The 16,711-nt window shown below is 51.8% G+C and overlaps 1 protein-coding gene across 6 annotated transcripts in view; it reads left to right on the forward strand.

The window, feature by feature from the left end:
- The window catches only part of BIN3 (bridging integrator 3), a 71,887-nt gene that overhangs the window by 47,259 nt on the left and 7,917 nt on the right, over nt 1-16,711 (forward strand). For all 6 annotated transcript variants that reach the window (XM_075910848.1, XM_075910846.1, XM_075910849.1 and 3 more), the window contains 2 exons: nt 12,936-13,077; nt 16,348-16,482. In XM_075910848.1, coding sequence (XP_075766963.1) covers nt 12,936-13,077; nt 16,348-16,482 — 277 coding nt within the window. The remainder of the gene's footprint in view (nt 1-12,935; nt 13,078-16,347; nt 16,483-16,711) is intronic.

The raw sequence follows: 16,711 nt of genomic DNA on the forward strand, positions 1-16,711 counted from the left end.
CAACGGACGTGTGGGCACAGATTGCGGAATGGCAGACATTCCTGAATGGAGCCCAAGTGCTTTGGCCTAGCTCTGAGCCATCCTGCCCTCTGTCTTTAAACCAGGGGCGGGGAAGCTTTGTTGGGTCGAGGGCTGCTGGCCCACAGAAAAATCAGGCGGGGGCTGCACACAAGTGAGAAGCAAAAAAAGGGGAAAAAAACTCTCGCTGCCGTGGCCCCCAGAAGGAGAAAGACACTCCCCACATTCCCCTCCCCTCCCGGGAGCCCGGGCTAGTAGATTTTGTGTGCGCTAGCCCTGCAGTGGGGCAGTAGGCAGGGGGGTTGGAGTGCCAGCACGGGCTCCCCAATTGAGTTTTGGGGGCCAGATCCAGGCAAGCTGGGAGCCGCATCCAGCCCCCAGGCCTGCGGTTCCCCATCTCTGCTTTAAACTTCCTCCCCACTTCTTTCTGACTCCCCTTTTTTTCCTTCTCCTTTTCCTGTTTAAGTTGCAGTTTTCTCCCCTCCTCATTCCGGCTCTCCCTTCCTTTTCCTCTTTTCCCCGACACCATCAGATGGCCCGTTGAGGCTCAGTCTCGCTCTTTTCATTGCAGGCCATAACAGGCTTGACGCTGTGCAAACATAAAAACACCTGCCGGGTTCTGACCTCAGCATCGATCCTGGGTCTCTCCCCTGACCTGCTGGGGTGACTCTGGGTTTACACTGAGAGCTCCTCCCGGCTCTCCTACCGTCTGGCTCAGACATGGGCAGTAGCGCTGAGATACATGTGCGAGGCGATGCTGCCCGCTCTGACGGCTCATCGCTGAAGTGCTGCTCAGGAGGGAGTGTGTTTGAAGGAGGGATTTGAACATAGAGAGGGAAGTCGTGGGGTGCAGGAGAAGATAATGACACGCCGTGGCACCTACACAGCCCTTTGCTTTTCCAAGCACCCCACCAACGTTAAACCTCACCACCTGCCTGCAAGAGGGGAAGTCAGCCAAGAAGACAGAGACATGATTATTCCCCTTTGTTTGGCTTTGGGGAGGCCACATCTGGAGTATTGTGTCCAGTTCTGGGGCCCCCACTACAAAAAGGATGTGCACGCATTGGAGAGGGTCCAGCGGAGGGTGACCGAAAGGATTAGGGGGCTGGAGCACATGACCTATGAGAAGACGCTGAGGGATTTGGGTCTGTTTAATCTGCAGAAGTGAAGAGTGAGGGGGGATTTGACAGCAGGGAGGTTCCAAAGAGGATGGAGAGAGGCTGTTCTCAGTGGTGGCAGATGGCAGAACAAGGAGCCAATGGTCTCAGGATACAGTGGGAGAGGTCTAGGTTGGATATAAGAAAAAATCTTTCCCTAGGAGGGTGGGGAAGCACTGAGATGGGTTCCCTAGGGAGGGGGTGGAATCTCCATCCCTAGAGCTGTTTAAGTCTCAGCTTGACAAACTCCTGGCTGGGATGATTGAGTTGAGTTGGTCCTGCCTTGGGCAGGGGGCTGGACTCGATGACTCCTGAGGTCTCTTCCAGCCCTAGGATTCTGTGACCTGACTTGCCAGAGGCCTATCTGGGGAAGAGCTAGGAAGAGAACCCGGGCTTCCTCTCTTGTGTCTGAGAAGGTCTAAGGGACAGAGTGGAAGGGGAGACAGAGAACAAGGAGGCAGATGGCTCCCTGCGTGGCTATAACTTGCTGAGAGAGCGACAGAGAGAAGAGAGTAGGGTCCCCTCTACTCCTCACCTGCTGCCTTGAGCATCCAGATGACCGCTTGCTTTCCCTGGGCTTTTTCCTGTGATCATCCTGTGGAGTTGTGCTGTACACCCAATTTCAGGACACCGCCCAACTCCTGTGCGCCTGTAGGTGTACAGGCCGGCACAATCTCTTCCCCTCCTGGTAGCGCTGTAGCTCCAGGCGTGCCGAGCCCTGGCACTAACAGATCTCCCCGGCAGTTGCCATGTCACAGCCAGAGCGGGAGAGACGTCTGCGACGTTCAAGGAAGAGGCCTGTCAGTTAGGCTGACTAGCTAATGAATCCGGCAGTGGTGGGAATTCTGATGGTGCTTTTATCTTCCCTGGTAGTGTCTCTCAATCCCCATCCTTTAATTATGGGAAGCTGAAGGGAGGCTACCGCGTAGAAATGAAGTGGCAACATTATTTATAATTCAGAGAATCTTCTAAAAAGTCTGGATTTTTTTTTCAGAGGCTAAAATGTCATCGTAAGAAGAGTTTCATTCGTACGTTTTTTTTTCCCCAGTGGCGAGGAGACTATAATTTGTATTTCCAGTGTATCTGCTCTCACCGATTCCTTTTAGGAATCCCTCCCCATCCCAGCGACTTTCCTACAAGGTGACAGAAAGCAACGGCAGCTTATTCTGCAAGCAAGAGTCTGCAGCCCAGGGAAGCAGGACTGAGCTAGGGACTTCTCTAAAATCTTACTTTCCATCTCCCCTCTGCTGCCTGTTTTCAGCAACATACTCGTCAAACCCACACAGCTGGCTTCAGTATTTCAGCAAGTATTTTTAAATGGATTGTGCTAGAGTCCTTGGGGGCTTTTAAGTATTAATGGCTGACAACACATCTCCCCTGTCTAGCGGTGAGCTTTGTGGAGGAATAACATGGGTTTATGGCTAGTACTGAGCACAGCCGCAAGTCACCTGCAGTTCTCAAAGCACTTTGCAAAGTAGGTATCGTGATGCTCAGAGAGGTGGGAAACTGAGGCAGGGAGCGGTCATGTGACTTCCTCAAGGCTGCACAGTGATTCTGTAGCAAAGCTTGGAACAAAACTTGGGTCTCCTGGGCCTCACCCCCCCTGCAACAAAAGGAGCCGTCTCTCTCGTTTTGTCCTTCACTGCTGTTTACCACTCGAGGCTTTTAGCTTCTGCATGCGGCTCGCTCCAGTAAAGTAGGAGAGACATGAGGGACAAGCTTAATTGGGGAGGAAAACAGCTAGCATGTAACCAGGCCTTCCCGTGCAAGTCTAGAAGTTCTAGCGTAATGAGAGAATTTCCGAAGGAAACTTCCATCAAGAGCCAACAGGCTCTGCTGGCAGAACTGTTTCCTCAGTCCGATCCAGACCCCGCCGCCTTTATCTGATTCCCCTTGCAACAGAAAATTAACCCATGTGCCTTGCTGCCCGCCTGTCAGAGTGCACCGAGCAGCAAGGGCTGTTCCTGTCAGGGGCTTAGTCCCCACAACTGGCTCAGGTCTGTAACTCCGGCATTGAATAGGAGGTTTTAAACCCCGAGAGCATGAAAACGTGGCACCCCAGTTGATCCCTTTCCGTGGCTGTGAATCTAGATTTCTGCTCTGTTGATTCGGGGGCTCGAATTTGCAGTTTGCCATGATCGTCTGGAACTGGCATGATGCATTGTGGTAATGGTAGTTTGCAGAGCCTCCCCCCCCCCCCCCCTTGAAATACAGTGTCTAATCCATGCGTTAGAAGTGCTTATGAGACCGTCGTTGCTATTATATTAAGCACTCAGCAATAGGGATGTGAAGGTTTTACTGCAGGGGTGGGGAACCTCAGGCCTGTGAGATGGATGCGTCCCCCGGCTAGCCTGGATCTGGGCCCCAAGGCTCAGGGCTCCCCTCCCATTGGGGAATCTGCACTGACGCTCCAGCCCCCCGCCACCTACCCACAGGGCTGGTGCATACAAAACCTTCTAGCCTGGGGGTAATATATTTTGGTCATCAGTTGAGGGTGGAGGTGGAGAGAACAAGAAAGAAAGGGAGGAGGAGCAACAATCACAGCTTGTCACTTGCATACGCTGGGGTTTGCAGGCATCACGGCAGAGAGGAGTCTCAAGGAAGGATTTGAAGGATAAGTGACTTGCCTAAGGCCACCACAAGAGTCAGTGTCAATGATGGGCTTAGAACTTGGGAGCATCTCGACCCCAACCGGCTCATTCCACGAGACGATGTTGCTTTTCTAGAGAAATGGCTGCAAATTGATGGCTGTGCTCTGTAAAGTCCTTCGGCGCCACCAAGCAGCTTTTATCCATCTGGACAGAAGTCCCAAGTTCACCGTGCAGGCTGTGGGTCGAGTGCACGTTTCCTGGGTGTACGTAAGCAGCAACACCACAGATGAGCAGTTGTGTGGTTGTGATTTTCCTCTCTCTGACATTGGCTGCCTTCAAAATGGTCAGTGTCATTTTGAAAAGCCACAAGTGTTTGCATGCGAATGTCGCACTGGAGCCAAGCGCTAGACTGACAGCCCTGGAGAAGGCTTCTGTCTAGCCACATCCCAAGTACCGCAGAGGGCAGCTTGTGAGGGAGCCTTCCCCGCTGCAGTGTGAACCTGGGAGAGAGGGATTCGGTCCCCGAGTCTATTCAATCCTGGCATATCTGCGAAGACCACCAACCAGCAGACAGGCACTGGCAATGTGGGCTTTGTACTACAAACCCCTGTCTGCTAGCAACATAAGAACGGCCGTACTGGGTCAGACCAAAGGTCCAGCTAGCCCAGTATCCTGTCTGCCCACAGTGGCCAGTGCCAGGTGCCCCAGAGGGGGTGGACTGAAGACAATGATCAAGCGATTTGTTTCCTGCCATCTCTCTCCAGCCTCTGACAAACAGAGGCCAGGGACACCATTCCTTACCCCCTGGCTAACAGCCTTTTATGGACCTAACCTCCATGAATTTATCTAGCTCTTTTTTAAACTCTGTTATAGTCCTAGCCTTCACAGCCTCCTCTGGCAAGGAGTTCCACAGGTTGACTGTGCCCTGTGTGAAGAAGAACTTTCTTTTATTAGTTTTAAACCTGCTACCCATTCATTTCATTTGGTGTCCTCTATTTCTTCTATTACGGGAACAAGTAAATAACTTTTCTTTATTCACCCTCTCCACACCACTCATGATTTTATAGACCTCTATCATATCCCCCCTCAGTCTCCTCCTTTCTAAACTGAAAAGTCCCAGTCTCTTTAGCCTCTCCTCATATGGGACCCGCTCCAAACCCCTAATCACTTTAGTTGCCCTTTTCTGAACCTTTTCTAATGGCAAAATATCTTTTTTGAGGTGAAGAGACCACATCTGTACGTAGTATTCAAGATGTGGTCGTACCATAGTTTTATATTGGGGCAGTAAGATATTCTGGGTCTTATTTTCTATCCCTTTTTTAATAATTTAACAATCATGTTATTAAATTTAATAATTTAATAACATGATTGAGACCCACCAAACAAAGAGCACAGCCCCCTCCCTCGCTATCAGAGGATCACAGCTTTCAGTACCATCTGTCCCACTCGGGTGTTAAACATGTTACTTAGAGCTGCACCAAAAAGCCACCGAATTCCAGGCCATCCTGCCTGGAGCCCACAGGGTCTTTCCTATGGGAAGGGCGTTCCATTCCCCCCGCCCTGTCCAGTCTCCTATATGCAGATCTGTCATTATCCGGTCTGGTTCCCATTTATCCAGCCCTGTTGAGACACGTGTTTCTTTACTTACCCACATGGCAGCTAAATATTGAAATATCCTGCCCCCCGTGCCCATGAAATGAAGGGTCTCGGCAGCCAGTCCCAGTGGGAGCCACTCTGTTAGCTGATACGACATGTAAATAGAATTGCAAACCCCGTGTGAAACTGACTATAAAAAGCAACGCCAGAGGAGTCGCATCTGATCTGCATGTGACCAGCTGGATGGAAGAACGACCCTGTGCTTGCTGATGACTTTTTCAGGTTGCACAGGGCGATATGAGATTATTAACGCCCCCAGCCCTATCTCCATAATCATATAAAGGGATGTTCGATGCGGAGACTCAGCCATACACGGCAGAGTTCCTTTTGGTGTTTGGTGCCAGGCTAAGGCGAGGCCCAGGGCTGTGTCCTGACGGGTGCTTTCTGTAGGCGGCTGTTCTGCTTGGTGGGTGTCGTGATGGTACAGTGCGTTGGGGGTGACGTTGTAGGCGTCTGTGAGCACTGAAACAGCAGCTCTGCAGTGTGACTGTGGTTTGGGATAGTCTGTGTCATGCCGTGGGTCTTTGCACAGAGTGGGAAGCAGGACTAGGTGGGCACGAAAGTTAGGCATGAAAGACTCAATGCCTCCCCTGCAGCTCGGCCTAGTGTTGAGTTCTACCTCGCAATTGGGACCCTGGTGAAGCCAGCTGGTATTTTGCCATCAGAGCCAGGAATATTAAACACTCGTGACCCTTGTTCCCCATTCTTCAACTCTCTGGGTTTTGTCTTGTCTGAGCAAGGCCGCTTTCTCCCCTGCCTGTTTGCTCAGCACACAGCACCTGTCGAATGCAGCCCCAGCTATGTATTTGAGAGAGTGAGTCTGTCTGTCTGTCCAAGAACGCCTCCTAAACGGTAAGAGCTAGGACCACCGGATTTCGGCAGGCAGCTTCCTCTTGTCCTCACCTGGTTTGGTTGGACCAGGATAATGGGATGTGCCTGGAACGGGATTGCTTCTCCTCAAACCATACAGAAAGGAGACAGAATAACCATAGGATGGCTTCCCCCTTCTTCCCCCCTCCCCCCCCCCGTGTGGAACTGCCCTAGCTCCGAGCCTCCAACTGCCAGGTGCCCTTTGGGAGGGCAGGGGGGGAGGCTTCAGCCCCCCTCACCACCCTATTTGTACGGGAACATTTTTGGCTGTTCTCCTTTGTCAGGGAGTGGGGGAAAGTGCCCAATTTGCTGCCTTTCTCACTCCGGCTGGGGAATGCAGGGGGCAGACGAACCTGGACCTGCTCCAGCCGGGGGACATACCCCCCCCCTCCCCCCCAGCCGAACCTGCTGGAGCTGCAGCAGCCTTTGAGAGGTGCTTCTCACCAAGCTGCTGTGTGAGGGAGGGCTGGGGTTGTCCTCTCTCCCCAGGACGGCCTGCGTCCTGACCCCCTCCTCCCCAGCCCCACCCCAGAGCTATGATTCAAATGAAACCGGGACATTTTCATTTTCGTTTCCAAAAAAGCAAAAATCAACAAAAATCACTTGAGTTAAGAACCGAGCGACACAGAGTAAATCTTCTAGTCCATAATATTCAACATGCACAGGGCTAAGTCGTCACTGCTGCAAAGCAAGCCTGGCTTCTATTTCAAAGGTCCTGTATCGAAATGTATCCCGTACAATTAGATTCATAAATTGGGGGTTTCTTTTTGTTCTTTTATCCCTTGGTGAGCGCTGGGATTTCCGTTCAGGCGGATATAAAAATCCGCTCACCTGTACCAGCCTGCACGAACGCCACGCCAGAAGGATAAATGTTGCAGCTCTATTTAAACTGGTCTCCTGAAGGGTTTGTTGGTTTTACCCCGTCAAACTGGCCATCGAGTGTGCGAACAGCAAGTTCTCCAGTTTCACATGAGTCAGTTCCCTGCAAGTCAGCCATTTGTGTGCAGGATTGAAGTCCACGGAAAGGTAGGAGGGAGGGTGGTTTCGTTTTTACCACTAAGCTTCTTTTCAGTTCCGTAAACCAGCTTAAGATGCTCCACTGTAGGACTTTCCTCCACCTCCTCATTGGCTGCTCCATGTCACTTTCAGCAATATTCTCTCTTGGTTTCTTACGCGAATGTGCATAAGACGTTTCTTCGTTCACAAAGTATCGGCGCTAATAGGACAGCCCAGCAGCCTGCATAATTGTTGGGCCACGCTCCCTCACTATGGGTGGATTTTGAGAGCCCGGTGCCACTTCCCCTTCAGTCTGCCGCACAGAGCTCCCCTGGGTGTGCTGCTGGTGGGACATACGGCGACAGAGGCATTTGCTTAGCAGCACAGCCAGTCTGTGGACAGTCGTGGGCAGCCTGCAGCCTGTAGGCGGCGGAGCCCAATTCTGTGTGCGGCCCGCGAGACGTTTTTTTTCTATCGCTCACGCGCCAGGTGGCCAGATCCTGCTGGTTTCTGTCCACGTCGTTTTTTTCCAACTAACGAGACACGCACGGAACGCAAAGGCCCGTGAAGTGAGGGGCCTGCAGATCGCACATGACGCTGACTGTGCGAGCCGCACACACCCTCAGCAGCCAATCACAGCATCGCTACGGTTCCATCGGCACATTCTAGGGGCGCCAGCACCGGGAGCGAAACCGCCCTCTCCCGGGAGACCGTCTCCGTTACGACAGCCTTGCGGCCCGCTGAGACGAAGCAGGACCACTCCTGCAGCCCAGTGCTAACCTGCCTTCCTCTTTCTGGTCTGCAACAGTGGACCAGAAATGGGCGCTAGGAGTGGATCGAGGAGACTTCTGTTTTCTGCCCAGGTGGTAGTCCCCATTTGCACGGTGCTTTTCACCTTCCCACACAGGCGCTTTTGGGGGCCCATCCCCAGTTTTCAGTGCTCCAAACCTGTTGGGTATTGGGGTGGGCATTCTGCATTAGAAAAGACACGTTCTCGTGCTGTTGCTTCGGAGAGGTTTCATCCCGTGTAGCCTAAAACTGGAGATCTGACTGGTAACCCTTCTCGGACCCATGGGGGAAGCTGAGACAGAGCAGTTGTGATTTGTCAGAGCATTCGAGCCAGGATTAGAACAGCGGCTCCCAGGCTAACGTACCTCTCTGCCACTCTCCAATGGTGAAAGCCGCAAAGGGGACAGCTGAAAAGGAAGGGATGTCTCCACATGTAGGAGATCACAAATACCCAACAGGTTCCTATGGAGAAAGGCTGTTCACAGTAGTGACAGATGGCAGAACAAGGAGCAATGGTCTCAAGTTACAGAGGGGAAGTCTAGGTTGGATATTAGGAAAAACTATTTCCCTAGGCTGGTGGGGAAGCACTGGGGTGGGTTCCCTAGGGAAGTGGTGGAATCTCCATCCCTAGAGGTGTTCAAGTCTCAGCTTTACAAAGCCCCGGCTGGGTTGATTTAGTCGGGATTGGTCCTGCCTTGGGCGGGGGCTGGACTTGACCTTCTGAGGTCTCTTCCAGCTCTATGAGTCTCTGATCTGCTTAACCCTCTTGGTAAACCATTGACCCTAAAGCGACTGACGTTAGATTGAGCATGACCTGGCACTGATGAGCAGGACGGGAGGTTTGGGGGCACGGGCGCAGTTTGGGGAGGGACAGCAAGCCACCAAACAGCAAGCCTCAGGTAGGCACGAAATTCTTCCCCCACCCCCAATGCACAGCCACCTGGTGCATCCCCTTCCCCCCAGCAGAGCAGTGAGATTACACTGATGGTTTGGGATAGAGCCAGGGCCATAAGGGACAAAAGTGACGGTGATCAGAAGATGAAGCAACTCAGTGAGACGTGGGCACGGCTTCGCGGTGCCAGGAATTCTTTGATTTCCCCTTGCGTTGCCTAGGCGAGGTGGCAGAAGTGAGCACTCGGAAGGGATTTAAACCAGGCAAGTGACGTGCTGGGCCAGCAGGCTCTGGGCGGGGAGGTGCCAGGCAGAAGGGGCAGCATGGAAGAAAGGGAGGAGCTAGCTCATAGACTCATAGACTTTAAGGTCAGAAGGGACCATTATGATCATCTAGTCTGACCCCCTGCACAGTGCAGGCCACAGAATCTCGCCCACCCCTCTTAGAATAATCCTCCCACCTAGCTGTGGGAAGAGGCGCAGAGACTGGCATAAAATCAGAGAGACTGGGAGGGAACCTGAATGGAGACCAGAGTTCAGGGCAGGGGCGGTGGGGGGAGAACCTGGATGGCGACACTTGTGAATTTGCTCCGTGGAACATGTTGATCCAACCAGGCAGAGCAGGTGTCATGGCGAAGCAATGGGCTAGAGAGATGGTCCCGGCAGAAGCAGTTTGGATTGACTAGAGAGGAGTCAGGTTCACCACATGCTTAGAACTGGATCTGTTGTATGAGGGAGGTAAACCCAGCATAAGCTGCATCTGTCAGCCGGAACTCTCTGGTCCGGCAACATCCGTGGTCTGGACGAGCTTCGGATGTTCCAGGATCAGAGCGTCCGGGCGCTGCAGGAAGTGGAGGGGCCAGGAGCCCAGTGCAATGTCGGGGGTGGGGGAGCGACAGCTGGGCAGGGGGCGGGAAGCAGGAGGTCTAGGGCGCAGCTCAGCTGGGCTGTGGGGGAGAGCCAGGAAGCCCAGTGGGAGGGGCAGCAGCCAGCAGCAGGGGCCAGAAATGACCTCCCCTGGTCCAGAAAAATCCCTCCTCCAGGACCAGTCAGGTCCCAAGGGTGCCGGACCAGGAAGATCCAAACTACTAAAGTTCGGCAGAACAGTGTGGTAGTGATAAGAGAGATGGACGCAGTGTTAGCTGGAACTCGGTGTCGAAGAGACACTGATCAGGTCAGTTCTAAGTTAAAAGCTCCTTTGCCCTATGTTAAACCTGTAGATTATTAACCCTGAAAAACGTCCACCGTCTCATTTCCTTCCTGTCACTGATACTTCCTTGTGTTTTGCACCTCGCGTGCTCAGGACAGTGACGCTGGACCCGTTGGTTTCACAGCAAATCATTGTCACTTGTGAACGCTCGGGCATTAGCACAAGATGGTTGTCATTGGGTTCACAATTATCCGGGACACCATCCATGTAAGACTTTCACATCTGTATGAACGTTGCAAATAACACCTTGGATGCTGCGAAATGAATCAGGCGGGTGGTATTTTTCTCTCCTCTGTCAGTTTGTTTGCCAGGTGCCTTTACCAGCACTTGGTGTAGGGGCCGTGTCTGTATTCCCCCCCCCCCCCCCCATGTAGACAGACAGCTTCCCATATTGGTGTGTGACACCGCACTAGCAGGAGAAAAAAGACTTGTACAAAAAATAGGAAAGTGTGGCTGTAACATCACCGGGCTTGGCAGGAGGACTTAACTACCCCTAACTAGGTGTGTACAATCAACTAGACTTTATGTAGTTGATGTAACTTTAGCTTAAGAAAACTGGACATGGGAAGGAAAGGCTGGGAAGGGCCTCTTTGGATCCACTCCCTTGCTATCGCAGTCAGCTGCCTAAAATAGTGATCGTAACTTTCCCTTTTAGTTGCACCTTCCATCAGCTCGGGACTCGAGGCATCTTATAAACATTCGTTAATTCAGTCTCACAATGCCTGGGGAAATGTATACAGTAATAAAAACATTTCTATTTGGACTAGGTTTTGTGTCTCTCCTTGTTCTTATTAACGGCTTCTAAACTCTGGATTTAAACTGAGTTGGCCGGGTCCGTCTATGAAGGAGAAAGCAGGGCAGTCCCTTTGTGATTAAAGAGAAAGAGCCACCCAGTAAAAGGAGCGGTGTGTCTTGGAATCGCCACCGGGCAGTGTTCCAGTTAGTGAAGGGGTATTAGAGTCGGGATTGCATCACACTTGCACTAGTGGAAAATGCCACAAAAGTTGCTGGGAATATTTTTTTATAACCGTTCTATTGGTGAATATTGAGCATCTAGACCGGGGTGGGCAAATACCCGCGGTCCAGATCCGCTCCACCAGGGATAGCCCCTGGCAGGCCGCCACCACTGTATTTACCTGTGCCTCTGCAGGGACGGGCGACTAAAGCTCCTCTTGGCTGGAGATTGCTGCTCCCAACAAATGTGAGCTGTGGGGAAGCATTGTACCAGTCCCCACCGCTTCCTGTAGCTCCCATTGGCCAGGGCGACTGCAGCTCACCGTTCCTGGCCAATGGGAGCTGCAGTCGCCAGTACCAGCTGAGATGCAGGTAAATATAGCGGCGGCGGCCCCCCAGGAGCCAACTCTGTTGACCACCTCTGACCTAGACAAATCCCCATTGTTCTTCCATGCTCCGTGCAGGAAGCGGGATGGGGTGAGCAAGTTCTTGTCCGCATTCGGAAGTAGCAAAATGGAGCTCGTCCTCATACACCAAAGAGGGGATCAGGGTTTCGTTCTGTTCCATCAGTTGCAGCTTTAAGTCCTACAAGATGCTTCACTCCTATTGAATCATTGGAGAAGCTCAGCACCAGTGTTCCCTGGAAGCTGGGCGCTTGGGCGGCCACTCCGGAGAGATTGAAATGCCACCCAGCTGATTAACAGAGCGCCCCCGGCTAGATTTTTGTTTATACTGGTGGTGCACATTCACACATGCCTCAGTGCAAATTTATTCCACACATGGATGGAAAAAAATCAGAGGGAATATTGCTCAGCCCCTCGCAGGATCATGCCCTGGAGTGCTAGCCAGCCCAAAGCAGGAGATAGGAAAGGATGTTTCGTGCATTCCCTGTGACTTCTTTCCTGTCCCAGGCATTAGTTCATGCTTTTCTCTTCTCTTGGGGAAATGCTGAGGGCTAGATCAGTTATGGTGAGCCTCTTTTCCAGTCCCCAGGAGCGGAGAGACGGGACTGCTACGTGTAGCTGAACCATTCTGCTCACTGCAGGGCCAACAGCTCTTATCTCTCTCCTTCCCTCTGTATCGTTCATTGCGTCATAGACCTTACAGCTGGAAAAGCCCTCTTAGGTCCTGGCTAGTTCATGCCCACCCGGAGGCCAGTGCAAAAATGTTCCATCCTGGCATTTTTCCCTGTCTAATTTTAAATATCCTGAGCTGTGGGGCTTCCACCCCATTCCCTGGAAGACTTTGCCAGGCCTTGTAGCTTTCACTGTTAAATGTTTACTGATAATCTGAATTTCCACGTGTCCAGCCCTGTTCCTTTACTCCTAGTCCAGCCCCCAGGTCGCTCTCTATTGAATTCCTTCTCCGCGCTTCACGTTTGCATCTTTCAGAGGGCTGCCGGCGGCTCACAGGAAATGCATTTTAGACACTAAAGGCTGAGAACCCACGAGGCAGCTGCTGGATGCGCCAAGAGACGTAATGCTGCTCTGTCGCATAACCTCGTGTCCTGCTGCATGGACAGACTTGTGCAGATTATGGGCCTGATCCGATTCCTAGTAAAGACGTTTGGGGGTTGGTTTGGGCCACAAGGGCACTTGCCCCACCCCTGCCTCTGTGCGACCGGTAATCTGAGGACAGGTGCTGCCACCCACTCCCAGTGTCATACTGAATTCTGCCTGAGCACCTTGAATTCACAGGCTCTTAGCTGGGAGTTTGGCCAAGCAGCTCTCTCTCTTAAGATGAGTCCAGCCAGGCCACTGCATTCACCAAGGTTGTATTATTTGAACCTCCCCCCCCTTCCAGGTTTAGCAGCGTGTTCCCCAGCCTGAACATGGCAGTGAAGAGGCGTGAGCAGACACTGCAAGACTACAAACGGCTGCAGAGCAAGGTAGAAAAATACGAAGAGAAGGAGAAGACCGGCCCCATCCTGGCCAAGCTACACCAGGTACAGAGCTGGGAGACAGGCGCTCGCTTCTGGGATTGCAAAGCTCTGGAGAGACTCAGGGCACTACAATTTCTGGTACAAATGTTTCACCCTGACGTGCAAAGTATTGTGGAAGGGTGTAAGCACCGAGGTATTTGGCACAGTCAAGGGAGGGGATAACTGGAAGTAGTTGGATGAAATTAATACCGAAAATCTAGGCGTTGAAGGTCTGTTAAGCTACAGCAGGGGTCTCCAAACTTTTCAGCCCGAGGGCCGCATTAACTATCAAACAGCAGTTCGGGGGCCGACTACACACTTGAGGTCCAAATAAAAAACAATCAAAACATGGATGTTGTTTTTAATTATTTATTTAATATTATTTTATTCAGTTATTATTTAATAACACATTGATACACTACACATGAACACCTGTATTAGTGTGAATGGTGAAATTGTTTCCTGGATGCCAAAATAGCAGACATTTCTGGCTTTAGATTTGTTGTCCCTAACATCAACAGTGACCTGAGATTATCATCGGACAAGTTTGTTCTCAAATTGTTCTTCACGTATTTCATTCTTGAAAATGTTTGTTCACACAGGTATGTTGTTCCAAAGATTGAAAGGTACCTTGATGCAAAAGTTTTGACATTAGGAAAGTCTTCCTTGGGCAAAAACTGGTAAAAACCCACCAGTCCTATTTTGAACTTGTCCCTAAGGAGGTCATTTGCTTGCAACTCAATGACTTCCAGCTGCAGTTCATCTGGGCAACTGGCCACATCTGCTTCAAATGGGTTTTGAAACAATCTCACTTCTTCTGCCTTTGAATCCAAAAAGGTCTCCATGGGCCGGATGAGAGGGCCTCGCGGGCCGCATCCGGCCCCCGGGCCGTAGTTTGGAGACCCCTGAGCTACAGCATAGACACACATGATGGGAACGCCATTTAAAACTGAACAGGGGAAATCTCTTGTAAATGTGCACTGAGATACAACCCAACATCAGCAGGGAAATGAATGGAATGATCTTCTGTCTTTCAGTTTCTTAGATCTGTGTCTAAATTCCCTACAATATAGGCTGACTTATTCAGCATTTCAGGGCAATATGAAATTGACATGCGCAAATCCAGGTAAATGAAAAACACTCGGTGTAAGAAGAGACAATTTCCTTTCCAAATGAAAATCCACAAGAACTGGAGGGACCTGTAAGAGCAGCCCCTCATTAGGAGACAGCAGTCCCCTGAATTTCCTGGCCGGGTTGATTTAGTTGGGATTGGTCCTGCCTAGAGCAGGGGGCTGGACTTGATGACCTTCTGAGGTCCAGCTCTATGGTTCTATGAATTTCAGAATTTGACTAAATAGCTATTTTAAAAAATCGTTCACATTCTGCACATTTGCAGATACAAATCTGAGTCTGACAAAATGGCAGTTCCAAGTTCTCTTGAAACCTCCTCAACTCTTCTTGTGTCTTTCAGAAATTTGAGCAAAATTGGGGGGGGGGGATTCAAAGGAAACCTTCCCAGCAACCCCAACCAAATGGGTCATTTCCACAAACCATTGTGCGTAAAACCTCTCAGGAATATTCGCCTTCCTCAGAGCCCACACGCTTTTGATCACTTTCCCCACGAAATTAAGTATTGCGTTAAAGAACAGCCCGATCAGCATTAACAAAAGAGAATTCAGGCTTCCTAGTAAGCAGCTTATGCTGCTCTACCCCAGTGACTAAAGCTATGGCTGGAAAAATGTGAGTTCTTTTGTCCGGGTGATTAAGTTGGTTTTATTTTTTTTCCCTAATGAACTTCTGGGATGAGCTCATTTTTCCCCATGAAAATCTGAAATCAATTCTCAAAGCCTTGGCCACCGGGGGTAGCCAGAGCTGCTGTCAGAGAGGACCTAATCGACGCTATTCAAGAGACAATCCGGATATGTGGTAGGGGGTTTGCTTAGTCTCTGTGTGTATTCCCACCCAGCCTAAAATACACATCGGACCTTTTAGAGCCCTCAATTTTTGGATGCAGGAAGCTTCCTGAATTAACACCCCTTTCCCCTCCCCTCCCGGGAGCTGGAATGCAGCCTCCATTTGAGCAACTTGATTGGTGTCAGACAATGAATTTGCCCCTTTCAAGCCTGGTAATTTTAAGACCTCGCTAGCCGGAAGTTATGCCTGCGCTGTATCTCTAGCATGCCGTCCCAACAACGGCCCGGAACCTGTCTTAACACCAATCTGACCGTGGGATTAGACCCTGCCGGAGCAGGACCCGCATGTGGAATCTCGCTGCTAGCCCGCCCCCCTCCCTTTGGAATGGCACCAGGATTAAGTGGCAGACTTGAACATGTCTAATGTTTCAGTGCCCACCCCCTGCTGCCCTTTTCCACCCCTCCTCAGAGACATTTCCCTTTCTCCCCACGCGTCTGTTTAAAGAGCACCAAGAGGACTGACCCAGTGGAAGGTCACAGGCAAAGTGCAAAGGCCGGAGAGCTCCCCCTGAGGGTGACCCGGCAAATCCTTGGAGGGTACAGGGTTAAGGGAGCAAACCCTGAGGATAGGCAGAGGACCGTCGGCAGCAGCGCTAGCAGGCCCAAGAACGCCGCCCCGGCTTGGAGTCTCCCCTACTCTCTTCTTCAGGCAGCTTAGTGAGGTTGCTTTGCTGGCCTGATGGCGCCTCTCTGAAGATGCCGTCTGGGCACAGGCATGAGCCCCTGGTATCGCAAGGGCTATGGAGTGTTTCACGGTGACCCCGTGTCCTAATGAAACATCATCTGACCTCAGGGCTGCACCCACCGGTTAAATAGCAGGGCTTGCGTCCTGGGGCAGCAGGCTAGAGGCTCTTGCCCTGTTCGGTTTCAGAGCCCAGACCCTTTTAGGGGCCCCGTGTAGAGCATTCATATCTCATTATGCCTCTCCCAGCAGGCCAGCTGCACCCTGCTCTCCCCAGAACAGAAGCTGTGTCTCACATTTGTAGCCTGACCCCGGTGAGACTGGTGGCGTTTGGTGCCACGCCCTGAGTCGACTTGTGCACGTGGCAGACCGAGGAACCTGCCGTCGTGGCGTTAGAGTCCAGTGACCCTCGGAGACGGTGGCGCGCCAGCTTCCCCGGCCTGGGGCTCTCTTTGTGGGCAGAAGTCAGGCATGGAGACAGCTGCCCTGCCCATCCCCCTCGTAATGTCTCCTGACTGAGGTGGCGAGTTGTCCAGGGGCCGGAGTATGACCAGCCAGTGCTCAGGGCCGGCCTTTGGAAGTTCATCGGTCGGTTTGTTTTGGGACGGGGATTTTTAAAGCCCCTTGCTCGTTCCGCAGGCCCGGGAGGAGCTGAGGCCGGTGAAGGAGGACTTCGAAGCCAAAAACAAGCAGCTTCTGGAGGAGATGCCCAAGTTCTACAGCAGCCGCATCGACTACTTCGAGCCCAGCTTTGAATCGTTGATCCGAGCTCAGGTGAGACCCGGTCGTGAAACCTCCCCCTGCACTGGCCATTGGCGCGTGTTCCTCTCGGGCTCTCTCGTGTTCTTGAGGTGAAGGGTTGGTCTCACCAGCACAAGGGTCCCTAAGACCCTCACTTGAACAGGTGTCGAGCCTGTTGCCTTCTCTGTCCGCCTGCTACATCTCACGTGGAGTTTGCAGTGACCCTGGAAGGATGAGGGGAAAGGACGCCACGGTTGACCAG

Source organism: Pelodiscus sinensis, chromosome 28 (genome assembly GCF_049634645.1).
Source record: "Pelodiscus sinensis isolate JC-2024 chromosome 28, ASM4963464v1, whole genome shotgun sequence".
Taxonomy (NCBI): Eukaryota; Metazoa; Chordata; order Testudines; family Trionychidae; genus Pelodiscus; species Pelodiscus sinensis.